A 13855-nucleotide genomic window follows, 5' to 3' on the forward strand; every position below is an offset into this window, starting at 1 on the left:
AACCAACTTCTACACTAAACCCCACACTGGGCAGGCAGCAAGCTGCTGAAAAACGCCAACTCTAAACAAGGGATCCAGGGAACGGCCCGCCTGTGGGGACCCCCAGCCTCGGCTCTGCCGGAGCCCTTGGCGAGCTGCAGCGGCCCCGCTGCCCGGGTACCCCTTCAGGTCCGTGCTCCACGTGGAGCAGGGCCCGGGCTGCTAAGCTGTTCCGCCTGCTAGTCCAAACCCTCATGGAACACGGACACGGATATCCCAGTCTGGAAGCTCTCGCGTAAGCAGAGCACGTTTGCCTTGTTAGAGCACTGAGTGATACTGCAGAACCTACACTTAGCCTAACCTCATGTTATGGACATAGGTATTCCCTAAATAAAGGGCATAGAAAAAATGCAAGAGGAACTGAAACCTATCAATTATTGCTAGATTTTGACAACTGAAGACAGAAAGAAGTTAGACCACTTCCTGTTCTGCTTGTGGCATTGTTCTCCCTTCCCAAACAACAAAACTAAACTTCTGTGCTCCTCCCTCCTCATTTCATGCTTTTATTCGGTAATACCCGGGACTCAACTGCTACAAAAGTCTGTCCTCCACCTCTGCAAAAATAATAATAATAATAAAAAATCTGGAATTTCCCAATGAAACATTCCTTGCATGAGGGTGCTACAGAAACTTTTCATTTATCTCCGAAAACACTATTAGTTTTCTAGCAATTTAAATTACTCATCAAGAAAAAATTTAAACACCCCATTTAGGCAGAATATTCTGCTGTTTTTTCCCTTGGGATTCTTAAAGAGACTTTAAGTTTCTAAAGTGATTAATAAAAACAAAAATTTGAGTTTTATACACAATTTGGTGCATGTAAATGCTATAGTCTAATGGATTATCTAGTTTTGCTCTGAAAAAAAAGTGTTTTTTCATTTTTAACATGAAAACCACCATTGTGAGAACTCCAGTAAGCGTCCATGTCACTGGTACTACACTTTGCTGTTTGTAAAGTGAGTATAAAAATCTGAGTGCAACACAAACTACCTAGAGGAAGAGAATTGCCAGCTTCAAGTGAGTGATGCCCATTAAAGACAGACAAATGAACCAAACTAGTGAGGCAGATACTTCTTCAGAGAATTCTGTGTTGCCTTCCAATACAAGGTTCTAAAACCTTCACAGTATTAAACTGTCTGTGGGCTTAACATATTTATGAGCATAAATAAGGACTAGTTAAAAAAAAAAAAAGTTATACATACTCCCTAACTTTGGTTTCTGTTTGCCATCTGCTACTGCCCTAACTCAGCACCTGATCTATTTAAAAAAATTCCAAATACATGTATTTTTAACTTCTGGTAAAAATGCTTGTGCTGCGTTGTGATTCGTCAGCATTCCAGGTGCTCTGGCTGCTTTAGAGGGATGAGCCCCTGCTCAGTGCCACGAGCCAGCGGGCTCTTCAGCTTGCTGGCATTTGCAGGGCTGAGGGAGCATCGGTAACTGCAGACAAAACACAGAGACCTTCTGTACCAAAGCCCTTAAGGCAAATCAAACAACTCTTCTATTTACCTTAATGCCAACCGCACACAGCACTTCTCAAAAGCCTTTGCCAGTTTTGTTCATTGCTACCGTAGGAATTCTTGCTCTTGTGCAATGTAACTACCTGCCTATGTACAAAGGCAGCCTTAAACCAGCCCCTAACCACCTACTATGAGGCCTCTTCACCTTTCGACATCTCTAAGCAAGAAAAAAATGTTCCTATTCTGATACACACCTTCCATTAAATCATATTCTGATATATACTGATAAACAGTGAACTTCAGGTCCAATGGCTGTAAAGGTTAGGGATGAAGTTGCAATTACTGCAGTGTACATATGAACTGCATAAGTTTTTCCTGTTTAAAACTTCAAAAGAAAAAAATTATAAACCTAGAACACATTTTAAAGAACAGACTGTTGAAGAGTGCCACAGAACCAGTGTGTTGAATCATCTGTTGTGTTGAATCAAATGTTTTGAATCATTTAAGAAATGAAAACACTTCTAGAGAAATCTTTTTTTTCCTGATAAGGCACATCCCAAATGCCCCCTAAACAAAAAACCACATTCAAAACTTACCAAGACAGCAGACCACCAACACAAGCTGAAGTATTATACTGATACTAAACAATGAGCTTACCACTGAGAAACCAGTACCATTTATTAGAATCAGAAGACTTCATGATATCTCAAAGAACATTTCTTTTATATATATAAAAAATACTATACCACAAGCTTCAATAATGCCCTGAAGTGGTTAATATGTAGCACACACCTCCCCCCTCAAAAAGTTAAAAATGAACACTGAAACGACACTCAGAAGCTTCTAAATGATAATGTCACTGTGAGAAAAAAATAATAAAAAATGCGGAATACAGCTTAGATACAGAGGGCCTATTTGTGCAAGATGCTTTTTAAGAGCCCGCAAAGATTATAGATTACAGACTCGTGATACAGGATGCTGCCAGACAACTAATTCCGCAACAGCCACAAGGTCGGTTTTCCAGGTCAACAGAAATAAAAAAAGAAAAACAGGTGAAGACAAAAACAGAAAAAGGAAGGGCCGCGAGGGGCCCTCCGTTTTATTCGCGCTCCTTTCGGGTTTCTGCGGCGGGTTTCGAAGGGCCCGGGCCCGCCCGCCGTTAGGGGCGGCCTCCCGCGTGCCCCGCAGGCCGCGCAGGCCCCACGCACCTTCTTTGGTCTGCGCGTTGGTGATCTGCAGGTCGCAGTCGGCCGCCTTGAGCTTCTCGCGGCCCATGATCTGGCGCTTGAGGTCGCACAGGGAGATGTGGAGGCCGTCGAAGGTGACCGTGTCATAGTTGAGCTTGGAGGAGAACTTGTAGTGCACGCACGACATGGCGGGCGCCGCTCGCGGGAGGGCCCGCCGAGGGGCCGGGCCGGGCCGGGACGCGGGCGGCGGCTGCGCTCGGGCGGGCGCTCAGAGGCCGCGGCGCGGCGCCATGGCCGGGCCGCGCGGCCTGGGGCGGACTCGGCAGCCGCGGCCTCACGGCTCCATGGCGGCGGCTGCGGCCCTCGCCGATCGACCGGGCCGCGCTGCAGCCGCAGCTCCTCCTCCTTCTCCTTCTCCTTCTCCTCCTCGCCGCGCGCGGGCGGGCGGACACCACCGAGCGAGCTCCGCGGTACCGGCCCGGGCTCCGCTGCCGCCTCCGCTGCGCGCGGCCGCCCCCGGGCCCGGCCTCTCGCTATGGCGGCGCCGCCAGCCCCGCGCCGCGCTCCGCCGAGGGGTTTCCCGGCCACGCACCGCACGGGCCGAGCGCGGCACCGCACTGCGCAGGCGCCACGGCGCGCCACGCCCCGCGCCGCGCCTCACGTGACCCAGCGCATTATGACAAAGGAGGGCCGCCCCCTCCCCCCGCGCGCTGTCACGTGCCCGCGGGGGCCCCGCCCTCTTCGCGGGAACGCGGCGCCCGCGAGGAGCCGCCATGTCGCGAGCGGCGACACCCGGAGCGCGGCGCCGCCCCCAGCCCCGCCGCCATCCCGGTGTCCTCCGGCGTCGGCCGGCCCTCCCCGTGTCACCAGTGTCACCCCCATCGCCATCCCGGTGCCTTCCCGCGCCGGTCAGTCCTGCCCCATGTCACCAGTGTCACCCCCGCAGCCCGGTCGCCATCCCGGTGTCCTCCCTTGCCGGCCGGCTCTCCCCGTGTCACCAGTGCCACCCTCCCCGCCATCCCGGTGTCCTCCCGTGCCGGCCGGCCCTCCCCGTGTCACCAGTGTCACCCCCGCAGCCCGGTCGCCATCCCGGTGCCTTCCCGCGCCGGCCGGTCCTGCCCCATGTCACCAGTGTCACCGGTGCAGCCTGGCAGCCATCCCGGTGTCCTCCCGTGCCGGCCGGCCCTCCACTTGTCACCAGTGTCACCCTCACCTCAACAGGACAGCCGCCATCCCATACTCCCAGTGTCATTTTCCCCATGGGGCTTTCCCTGCCCAATATAAACAATGTCACACACACACCCCTGTGACAGAGTGGCTGCCATCCCCCCGAGCACTGACCTGCTGCTGCCCCATGTCCACAGTGTGGCTACCATGTTGTGTCACCAATGTCACCCAGCGGGCCAGCTGCCATCCCACGTGCACAGTGTCATCCCCTGTCCTGGGTGCCATCTTATGTCACCAATGTGACCCCATGTGTCCACAGTGTCACCAGATCTGGGGCTGCCACCACTTGGTGTCCCCTCTCCTGTCACAAGTTGGGCCTGCAAGTGTCCCCAGTGTCACCTCCCCATGGGGTCTGCCACTGCCTGGAGTCACGAGCTTCAGACCTGTCACTGTCCCATGTCCATAGTGTCACCCCCCTGTCCTACCACCACCCCAAGTCCCTAATGTCACCTCCAGCCTGCCCCAAACGAGGTGGATTTAGGCAGATTTTTGGGGTGCAGCTGGTGACAGAGCCCTGCCAGGTCCAGCCCCATGTGGCAGCAAGGCAGGGAGGGGACAACCCCCGGGCACCGCCGGGGGAAAATCACCTTGTCTGGTGTCCGCGGCCACGCGGTCCACGGGACGGAGATGGCCGAACGCACAACTGCGGCCACGGTGCAGGCGTCACCGCGCCGGGGACGCGGCGGGCGCCCCTTCTATCCGCAGCGAAACGGGTCACATTGCACTGGATCGAGAGACGGGGGAGAAAATAATCAGGATGGGGAACAGAGCTTGAGGAACAGGAATAAGGATGTTAAAAGTGCTGGGTAAACAGGCAAAATAAAGTGTGTAAGAGGACAGAAAAATCATTTTCGTATTATAGTTTTCATTACGGAAGCAGTGACTGCAATTTATGGTATCTACTAATGGTTCATTATGCAGATTATTGCTTTTTAGCAAAGAAGCTATTTGTATTTTCACAGATGTATAATGCATATTTTAAATTCTTTTCAGGCATATGAGTTTTTTACAAAATGAAGTAATTTATACTCTGGACATTTATGTGTGAATCCTCATTTTCCTTTACAAGTTATTTGCCTGCTAATATTCTGCAGAAAATAAAATTATGCAATTAATATTTGTCACGTTACTGTGAGTGTCACATTTTTATTAGTCATGATTGAAACCCCCAGCTGTTCAAAGCCGTGTACTGCTTGCATGTACAATCCATTTATCAGGCAGTGGTTTCAGATTTACAAAGGGGAGTCTTTCGCTTAAATGTTTCAAAGAAGCCTTTTGAATATCAGCTCATGCCACGCTACTGCAAACAAATCAATCTGAGGACAGATACGTCTTTTCTTCTTATTTAAATAACAGTGAGGACTAATGGACTTGGAGGGAAAAAATAAACAAATGCTTTAAAGCACTAGGCTAGAAAACTTCTGATACGTGAACCTGCATTTAGGGATTTCCTGCACCCTGGGGAAGAAGGAGCTGCTGCCCCCGGGGAGGGAAAGGTCTGGGAGGTACTGGGGAAAAGAACTCGTCCCTGCTAGAGACGAGGGAGCAGCTGCCTTGGTTTTAGTGCTCATAGCTCGGAGCCGTCGGCGTATCCAGAGGAGGGCTCCTCATGCCAGCAGCCACCCTGCACACTGCGCATCCCGGATGCCAATGGGACATTGCACGGTCACGCTGCTCCATGGTGCCAACAGGGCATCACACAGTCACACTGCATGTCCCTGGTGCCAGTGGGACATCGCGCTGCGTGTCCCTGGGCCCAACGGGACATCGCGCTTTACATCCCTGGTGCCAGCGGGACATTGCGCGGTCACGCTGCTCCCTGGTGCCAACGGGGCATCACGCGGTCGCGCTGCTTGTCCCCGGTGCCAGCAGGACATTGTGCGGTCATGCTGCACGTCCCTGGTGCCAATGGGACATTGCGCAGTCACGCTGCTCCCCGGTGCCAACGGGACACCGTGCGGTCACGCTGCGTGACGCTGGCTCTGCGGCCGGGGAGCAGCAGCCCCAACAGGACCAGCTCTGCCAGCCAAAGGATCCCCTTCCAAAACCCGTGGAAGCGGCTGCGTTCGGTGGCATTTGCACCGGGTCCATCTGCACTTGCCCTCTCGATGAGGTGCGAGATGCCCTCATGCCGATGCCACTTCTCCTGCCACCTGGTGCCACCAGGGCCAGCGCGTCCTGGGCCACGCGGGCAGCAGCACCTGCTGGCACCATGCCGTTTCTGCAGCTTTTGGGTGCCTCCGGAGCCTTTAACCCATCTGCTTTTTCATGTGCTCAGCTGCAAACTGTCCTCCAGGTTCTACAAAACGACCTAAAATGTAAATTATCCTGGCTTTGTTGTCACTTTTCTATTTCAGACAGATGAGTAAAAAAAAAAATAAAAGAATAAAGTTTTTTTTTTCTGGGGTGTTACCCTTACACATCACTAGGAGCAGCCTAGGAATGCCACTGGGTTACTGCGTGGGACCAAGCAGGATGCGCTGACGCGGCCCGCGGCGCCGACCGGGAGCGTCACCGTCCTGGTGCAGCGCTTGGGACGCGCCGGTGCGCGGGACGGCTCCCGGTGTCGGGAAGCACCGCGGTTCCGCTGGCTGCTCCAGCGCTGCGGAACGGGCCCTGCACAGAGGCCGGGTTTGCGTTTCCCCCTGCAGTTTGTGTTCCTGGGACCGGGACTGCTTTTCCCAACGGCAGCTGCGTGTCCCATGCGGGAGGAGGAAGCGGTGCTGCCCGAGCCAGGGTTTGCCCGGGGCTCCGCACGGGCCGGTCCGGCTGGGCCGGCCACATAGCTCCACGGGCCACGTCAAGCTCCACGGATGGCGTCACCGGCGCCGCTTCCGAGTGGCACAGCTCCGAGCAGGGCATTGGTTAGGGCTGGGCCTTAATTATCAAGGCCATTGTAATTAACAAGGCCACTGTAATTAACACACTTTAAAAAAAAAAAAAAGAGGAGGAAACCCAGATTCTCGTGTGCTCCTGCTCGCTTGCATCACCTGCCCCGTGCTCCTTGCGCACGCCAAGGCACCGCGTCGCAGCCTCTCGTCGCTGGTAACTCACCGCATTGACTGTGGTAATAACTGTGGTTAACAGCGGTAACTCAGCGCCGTGACCAAGTGGTACCGTTTTGGTACTGTGACCAAAACCGGGTGCCCGAAGCGGGTGCAGGAGCTGTGACCCGGCCCGGCCCGGCCACAAGCGCCTCGGGGACGGCAGCGTCACGGTCGTTCAGCCCCGTCTGAACCATCGTATCCACAAACCGCTCACGGTTAGTGCCATCAGCCTGCGCACCTCCCGGGGTGCCACGTCTCTGGTCGCTGGACCTCTGCCTCCCCGTACTCACATGCCACAAACTTTGACACAGGGAGAAAATAGTCATCGTTCTGCAAAGTCTTCTGCTTGTGGCACTGAAAGCCAGTGCAGGGGTAACTAACTTTGCTTAAAACAGCAAGCACAACCCCAGAACAGTTTTCCAGCGCTATTCACCTTCATTAACCAGAAAGCCCATGCCGCTTATTCCTGCTTTGAACTGGCCCTGCTCCAGCTCCCAGCCCTCGCCTAGGGGACCTTTGCCAGGCCCTGTCCCCTGTGTCCCGAGTTTTGCATTGCTGGTTATGCCCGTAGTCAACTCGCTCCTCGTTTAGGCACATCTTCCAAGCTCGGAGCCCGATGTCCTTTTCCTAGTCCCTTGCTGAGCCTGCGGGGCTTCTCTGACCGGAGAAAAGCCAGTTCTGCTGGAGAAGGTTCAGAGAAACCTCAGGCAGAGCGGAGCGGTCGCACCGGCTCCGTGCAGGCTTGTCCTGCACGACGGTTCCTGCAGGATGTGTCCTGCACGACGCGTCCTGGCCGGGTGTCCAGGAACGAGCCCGGCTCTGCCCGCTGAACCAGCCCTGTGCGTGCTCAGCGCTCCGGCCAAGGCTCCGCGGCTCCGGCTGGGAGCAGGTTGTCACCTAGGGGCTCGGGAGCGCCGGGAAGCGTGCCGGGAAGCGAGGCGGAGCGGCGGGAAGCGGTTGCTCCCCGCGCGAGCCCTTCCCATGGAAGCTCGGAGGGAGCCCGGAGCGGAGCCCTTCCCATGGGAGCGCGCTGCTCGCGGCCGCTGGCCCTGGCGCAGCGCTGCACCCTGCGGAAGGCTGAGGGTGACCTTGTGGCTTAACGAACTGCAAGTCACTAATTACTCGGCCTCACCATGGCAGAGGCCGCCCTGCCTCTCCGCTGTGAGCCCCGGGAGGGCGCAGAGCTCCCTGCTCCCCTCCGTGTCCCCTCGCAAGCTGCTCCCGCCGGGCGCAGGCGGCAGGAGCGGAGCCGAGCGGCACAGGGAGCGCTGGACCCAGAGCCGGAGCGGCTCCCGCAGGGCCGGGGAGCAGCGGACGCGGCCACGGGCTGCAGGAAGGGCTGGACAGGGGCTGCCCTGCGCTCCAGCAGCGCTAGGAGAAACTGGGAGAAAACACGGGATTCCTGCAAGCCCCTCATGGCAAGGCCTGTTCTCAAGCTCCCCTTGCTCCGTCCTGCACCCACTGTGTCATCCCTGCGCCCAGCGGAGGCCCTGGGAAGGATCCTGGTGCCGCGTGAGGCTGCTCCTCCCTTGTGCTGCTCGTGTTGGGTGGCTGCCCCCGGCCTGGCAGGAGGGTTTGCAGAGCAGGCCGCAATGGGCTGCGAAAGCACCAAGTGGGCTCCGTGCCCCCTCCCCGTGCCCGCCTGGCCCCGGGGAGCAGTGCAGTGCTGGCCGAACGGGCACATGCTGAATGCTCCCTGTGTCATCAGTAGGCTCCAGAGTTACCACAGCATGAGGACAAATGGAGGACCTGCAGCTTATGGCACTACTGCTTCCACAGGGTCCCAAAACAGGGCAGATGGCATGGAGTGAAGCTGCAGCTGGAGAACTCCTGGAGAACTCCTGGAGCACCCAGAAAGCAAGGAAAAGGGCCGGGTGGGGGGTGCAGTACATACACATACGCGCACAGGTATTTGTCAGCCAAGGCTGATCCTTCACAGCCGCTGCCGGAGCACACCGGGCACCTCTGCCACTAGAGGTCATTTCAGCACCGGGATCAAGGCTGGGATCCATCCCGGTGCCATGCCCGATGTTCCTGTGCGAAAGGGCCGTTCCCGAGCATGCTGGGGTCCCGAGGCTGGTGCATCCGCCACCACGCGCCGCTCCACACGGGAGCAGGAAGCAGCCTCTGGAGCTCCATCCCATCCCCAGGACCCTCCGCTTGCTCCAGGGCTGCTCCGCACAGCGGGATGCAGCGGGGGCTGCAGCGCTGCCCCTGGCCTGCGCAGCAACAAGCAGCTTCCAGACAGGAGCATCAATGTGCCTGTCCCGCTGGGTCCCTTCCTGCTCCCAGGCTTTGCCTCCAACTTTTCCCGGCCGCACTAATCTCTGCCCTCTGTGCAGTGTCCTGGCCGGCCCATCCGTCCCCACACATCAAAGCAACCCTCCCTTCCCTCCTCATTCTTCATTTCATAACACATTTACAATTAGAGTTAATTAGGGGATCAAAGGCCTCTCTCCGCATCCCCTGGAGCTCTCTCCCGGGGCTCAGCCGTTATCACTGGCCGCAGACGCGCGGCTGCAGGAGGCGGGTGCCGGTGCGGAGCGAGGGCACCGGGACGCGTCCGAGCCCTGCGCATGGCTCGTGACAGGGCCCGGGCGCGTTGACTTCATCCCTCCTTTGAGTCATCCTCCCTCTGAGTCACCAGCGCTCGTTAATCCTGCAGCGATGGCGTCCTCGTGCAGGCGCTCTGCTCCCGTGCCGGCACTTCCAAAGGGCAGCGACGAGCGCGCGGCCAGGGCTGCGCTTGGGTGCCTGGACAGGCTCCCGGTCCCTTGTCCCAGCACATGAAGCTGCCCCAGCGAGGCTGGTGGCAGAGGGACCCTCCTTCCACTGTGCTGCAGGACAAACACGGCCCAGGATGGCCCAGGACACCAGGGCAGATCCTGACCTGCATATCCCAGTGAGCTTCCCAACGTGTGCCTGGGATCCATCTTTCCTGGAGCTCTGGCAGCTCCAGAAGCTCCTGGTTCAGCATTGATGAAGAATGAGAGCTTTGTGCAACCAGGAACATTTCGCCAGGCTGTTGGAGGATAAAACCCTGCAAAGGGGCAGGCTGGGGAGCAAGGGGCCTTGCAGCACCTGGAGGAGCTGGAGCCGCAGAGCCCTGAGGACGCAGAGCTGCATGGAGAGGCTGCTGCTGCCTCCAGAGGAGCCCACTGGGATCCCCCTCACATGTTCCGTGGTGCCTGGCAGCAGCTGAACCCCCGGCAGAGCCGCTGCTCCCCGGGAAGCACAGCCGGAGCACACAGCAGCATCCCGGGAAGCACGGCCGGAGCACACGGCAGCTCTGCAGGATGCACGGCCGGAGCACACGGCAGCTCCGCGCTGCTCCTGGGCTCCGTCCTGCACCCTGTGGATACATGGTGGAAATAGCATCTGCCTTGGGCTTCCCGGTCCTCCCCTCAGACTGCCTGGGGAAGAGAGCCCTGCATTAAAGTGAAACACAACAAGTGCCTTAAAAGACAGCCTGCAGTTCTAAGCATTTGCCATTTGTGGCTGTCGAGTATTTTTAGCCTTTTCAATCACTTTAGCCGGTTTGCTGCTGGGTTCCCGGGCTGGACACAGGCTGTGCGGGTCTAACGCAGTGGAGGCTCCGTGCCCAGCTCGTCCTGCTCCTGCTCTCCCACCAGGTCCACCCACCGCCCTCTCCTGCCCTTCCTTCTCCTGCAGCCCCCACGGCACCGGGACCTGCCGGAGCTGCTGGTCACAGCGGGACCCCACCAGGCTCCATGGGCCCTGGAGTATCAACTATTGCTTTGACTTGGTGAAGCCCATAAGGCCAAACAGAGCTCGGTTGCATTTTTCCTGGGTCTACCAGCAGCCCCAGGATTATAGAGGACAAAGGCAGTGCTGAAAGGCCAAGAGCGGCTTCCACGTTCCCAAATCGCACCTGGATAGGGGCTGGGTGCTGCGGGCACAGCCGTGGTTTCCCAAGGCAGGAGGTTCCTCCCTGCTCCCAACGCATGGGCACCATGCTGGGCTTTGCACCAGCGAAGTGCAGGATTTGGCTCCGCTGCAGCATCCACAGCCGCTTCCCGACACCTTTTCCCAGGCACCCGGCTCTTCCGGGCCCATCTGCCAGCAAAGCCGAGCGCTCCAGCTCTGCAGCTCCATTTAGGAAAGTCACGGAGCGCTTGTGAGCGCTTCGCGCCGCAGCCGCAACCGCCCGCCCTCCTCTTGCTTCCCCCTCTCCAAGGCTCCTTTGAATCCCGAACTTCCTGGGCTGACACGGACAATCCGCAGCTGCAGCCCCCGAGCCTCAGCGCTGGCAGCGACACAGGGCTCCTAAACTCTTCTTTGAGGCAAATTATGCATTCATCTAGCTCATTTGAAACAAAATATGATTTGCAATTTAACTTTCCATAATGAGCTCCCGCTATTATGCGGTTTCCATAATGGCTGGTTTCATTGGAACAGATTGTTGGTGCACATGGTTTACAAAACATTTTCAATGCAAGCCCTGTTTTTTCTTATTTTAAATAGCAACAGCTGCTAAGCATGATAATTATTGTATTTCATCAAAATAAACTTACCAAGTTGCTTCTTAATGCTACTCCTTGCAGTTTCCAAAGGACCTGTGTGTTGTTAAAGAAAACAGAAACTTTAGAGCACCAAAGAGATGGAAGAGGAAGATAGAGGGGAATGTTGTGCGGTGGCTCCGGAGCGCCGGGAGGATGGTGCGAGGAGGAGCCGCCACGCGGGAGCCGGGGGCACCGGAGCCACCGGCTGTGGGAACGTCGCGTTTCTCCCAGGTGGGAGCCGGAGGATGCAGGAAAGGTCAGGAAGCGGCGCGGAACGAGCGGCAGCCTGCGCCGCAACGCGCTCCGGCCTCCCGAGCCGCAGGAGACGGCGATGCTGGGAATGCTAATGCAGCCGGCGCGGAGAGGGTCGCTAAGGAAACCAGAGGATGGAGAGGAAGTTTAATCAGAGCACAAAAAACGCTGAAAATGGATAAAAGCAGAGCAGGAAGGTGGGGCTGGCACAAAGGAAGGGGACATGGAGCGGGGACCTTCACTCGGTGAATGGGAACCCGTGTGAGCTCGGGCACGAGCGGAGCAGGCGGGAGCGTGGGCTCCATGTGCTCTGCAACGGGGAAGGAAGGGAAGAGCCGGGTCCTGGGGAGGAGGCGCCGCTGCCCTCGGGCCGCTCCTGCCCACACGGTGCCCAACAAACACTCCACAATCCACCGGCCACCACGGCTGGCAGGAGCCGTTCCCGAGGGCACTGAGCAGCGAACCGGAGCTGGAATGAGCAAAGGACACGGAGCGGGCTGCCCATGGAGGCACCACGCAGGGAGCAACCCCCAGGGAGGCCGCGGCACCTTCCTGGCTCCAGCTTGGAGAGGGGCTGGAAGGAAAATGACCCTCCGAGTGCGCCCTGCTGAGCGCTGCCCTGCAGGGCTCTGCGCTGGCCCCAGCTTGGGCAGCCCCGGCTTTGCTCCATCGCAGCAATTAAACCAAAACCCCAGCTGTAAAGAGCTGGGACTGGCGCAGCCCACAGTGCGCAGCAACAACAAGGGCTGGCGGCTGCAGGAAAAGCCCCCGGAGCAGCTCCCTGCGATCCCGGCCGCTCGCCATGCAGATCGCTCGCTTATACGCGATGAGATGCGAGTAACCCATGGCAACAGCTGCTATTATATTTGACATTGAAATAACAGGCGCTGACCTTAGCGGACACGTTTGCTTTGGTGGCGTCGCTGCAGTGATGGGCTCCATTTGATCCAGCCCGGCGGGACCGGCCCAAGGGCAGCGGTCGCGTTATCCCCGGCGCCTGCTCAGGTGCAGCCAGGGCACGCGGCGCCTCTGCGCGCTATTTGCGATGATCTAGGGCTGCACCGAGGCACCCACGGGTGGACACAGCCCCGCTACGAGCGGCGCAGCGCCCTTAACTCGGACTGCTCCGGAGCAGGGCTCGCCCGCGCATCAGGTCCTGGAGTGGGAAGGGGCATCCAGAGGCGACTCGGGACATGGACCCGCTTCCAGCTGCTCCCAGCTTCCCGGGTGCTTCCAAAGCTCTGGACACGGTGCCACGAGCTGTGCGGGTCCCACGTGCTATGGGATCTTGCAGCCACGTCCAGCACAGAAAAACCAAGGGGCATTTGCCAGCTCAGTTCCTTGGATTGAAACAAATCTGTTTAATCTTCCTCCCTGGAGGAGGGAAAGGTCGGAAAATGGGCCGAACGGGCGCTTTCGGGTATCGAAATTAAACCTGTTAAGAAAGCCGTATCGATTTGCACTTCTCTGAGAAATATCGGAGCCGCTGGATTTAGCCGGGGTATCGATTTTCTCCTGCAGGCGGAGGACGCTGGCGCAAAGGAGACATTACGCGGGGCGGTAAACACCGTAAATCAGCGGCCGCTGCCGCAGGCAGAGCCGGGGCTGGCGCGGGGCACCAGGCGCCTCCCTGGTGCCGGGGCCGCCACGGACCCACTGCAGCACCGGCTCCCGCAGCCGCCCGGTGTCACCGTCCATCACTGCCGCTCCGCGTGCAGCGTCACCGACACCCCCTTCTCTGTCCCCGGGTTTTCCAGTTGGGAGATGCTTTACACCCTGAGTGACTTGGTTAAAGGGGGGCAGAAGGGGATGCTGTGCACAGACCGGGTACCCAAAGGCCCTGGAGGGCGATGCTGCAATGCACCCGGCTCCAGCAGCACCTCCCTCCCTCCCGGGACATCTCCTGCAGCTTCTCAGCACTCAGGGATACCCTAATCTGTGCTTTATCAAGTCAATCCGTCAATGCCACTTAGAGGGAAGGTCACCGGCCTTGCATAGGGACCAGCTGTCCTGAGCACGACCTCTGCTAGTGCATTTCTACCCAATCGACCTCCCACTCGCAGCCACAGCTCCAGCAAACCCTCCGGGATCCATTAATGCATTAATATTATCAGGGCACT

The 13855-nt window shown here is 57.7% G+C and overlaps 1 protein-coding gene across 2 annotated transcripts in view; it reads right to left on the reverse strand.

Moving 5' to 3' along the window:
• Nucleotides 1-2964, reverse strand: part of RBBP6 (RB binding protein 6, ubiquitin ligase) — a 30152-nt gene extending 27188 nt beyond the window's left edge. For both annotated transcript variants that reach the window (XM_088520985.1, XM_088520984.1), the window contains exon 1: nucleotides 2708-2964. In XM_088520985.1, coding sequence (XP_088377111.1) covers nucleotides 2708-2873 — 166 coding nt within the window. In that variant the 5' untranslated portion in view covers nucleotides 2874-2964. The remainder of the gene's footprint in view (nucleotides 1-2707) is intronic.
• Nucleotides 2965-13855: the final 10891 nt, after the last annotated feature.

Source organism: Tinamus guttatus, unplaced genomic scaffold (genome assembly GCF_059628265.1).
Source record: "Tinamus guttatus ecotype Peru unplaced genomic scaffold, ASM5962826v1 Tinamus_guttatus_pri_ptg000107l, whole genome shotgun sequence".
Classification (NCBI taxonomy): domain Eukaryota; kingdom Metazoa; phylum Chordata; class Aves; order Tinamiformes; family Tinamidae; genus Tinamus; species Tinamus guttatus.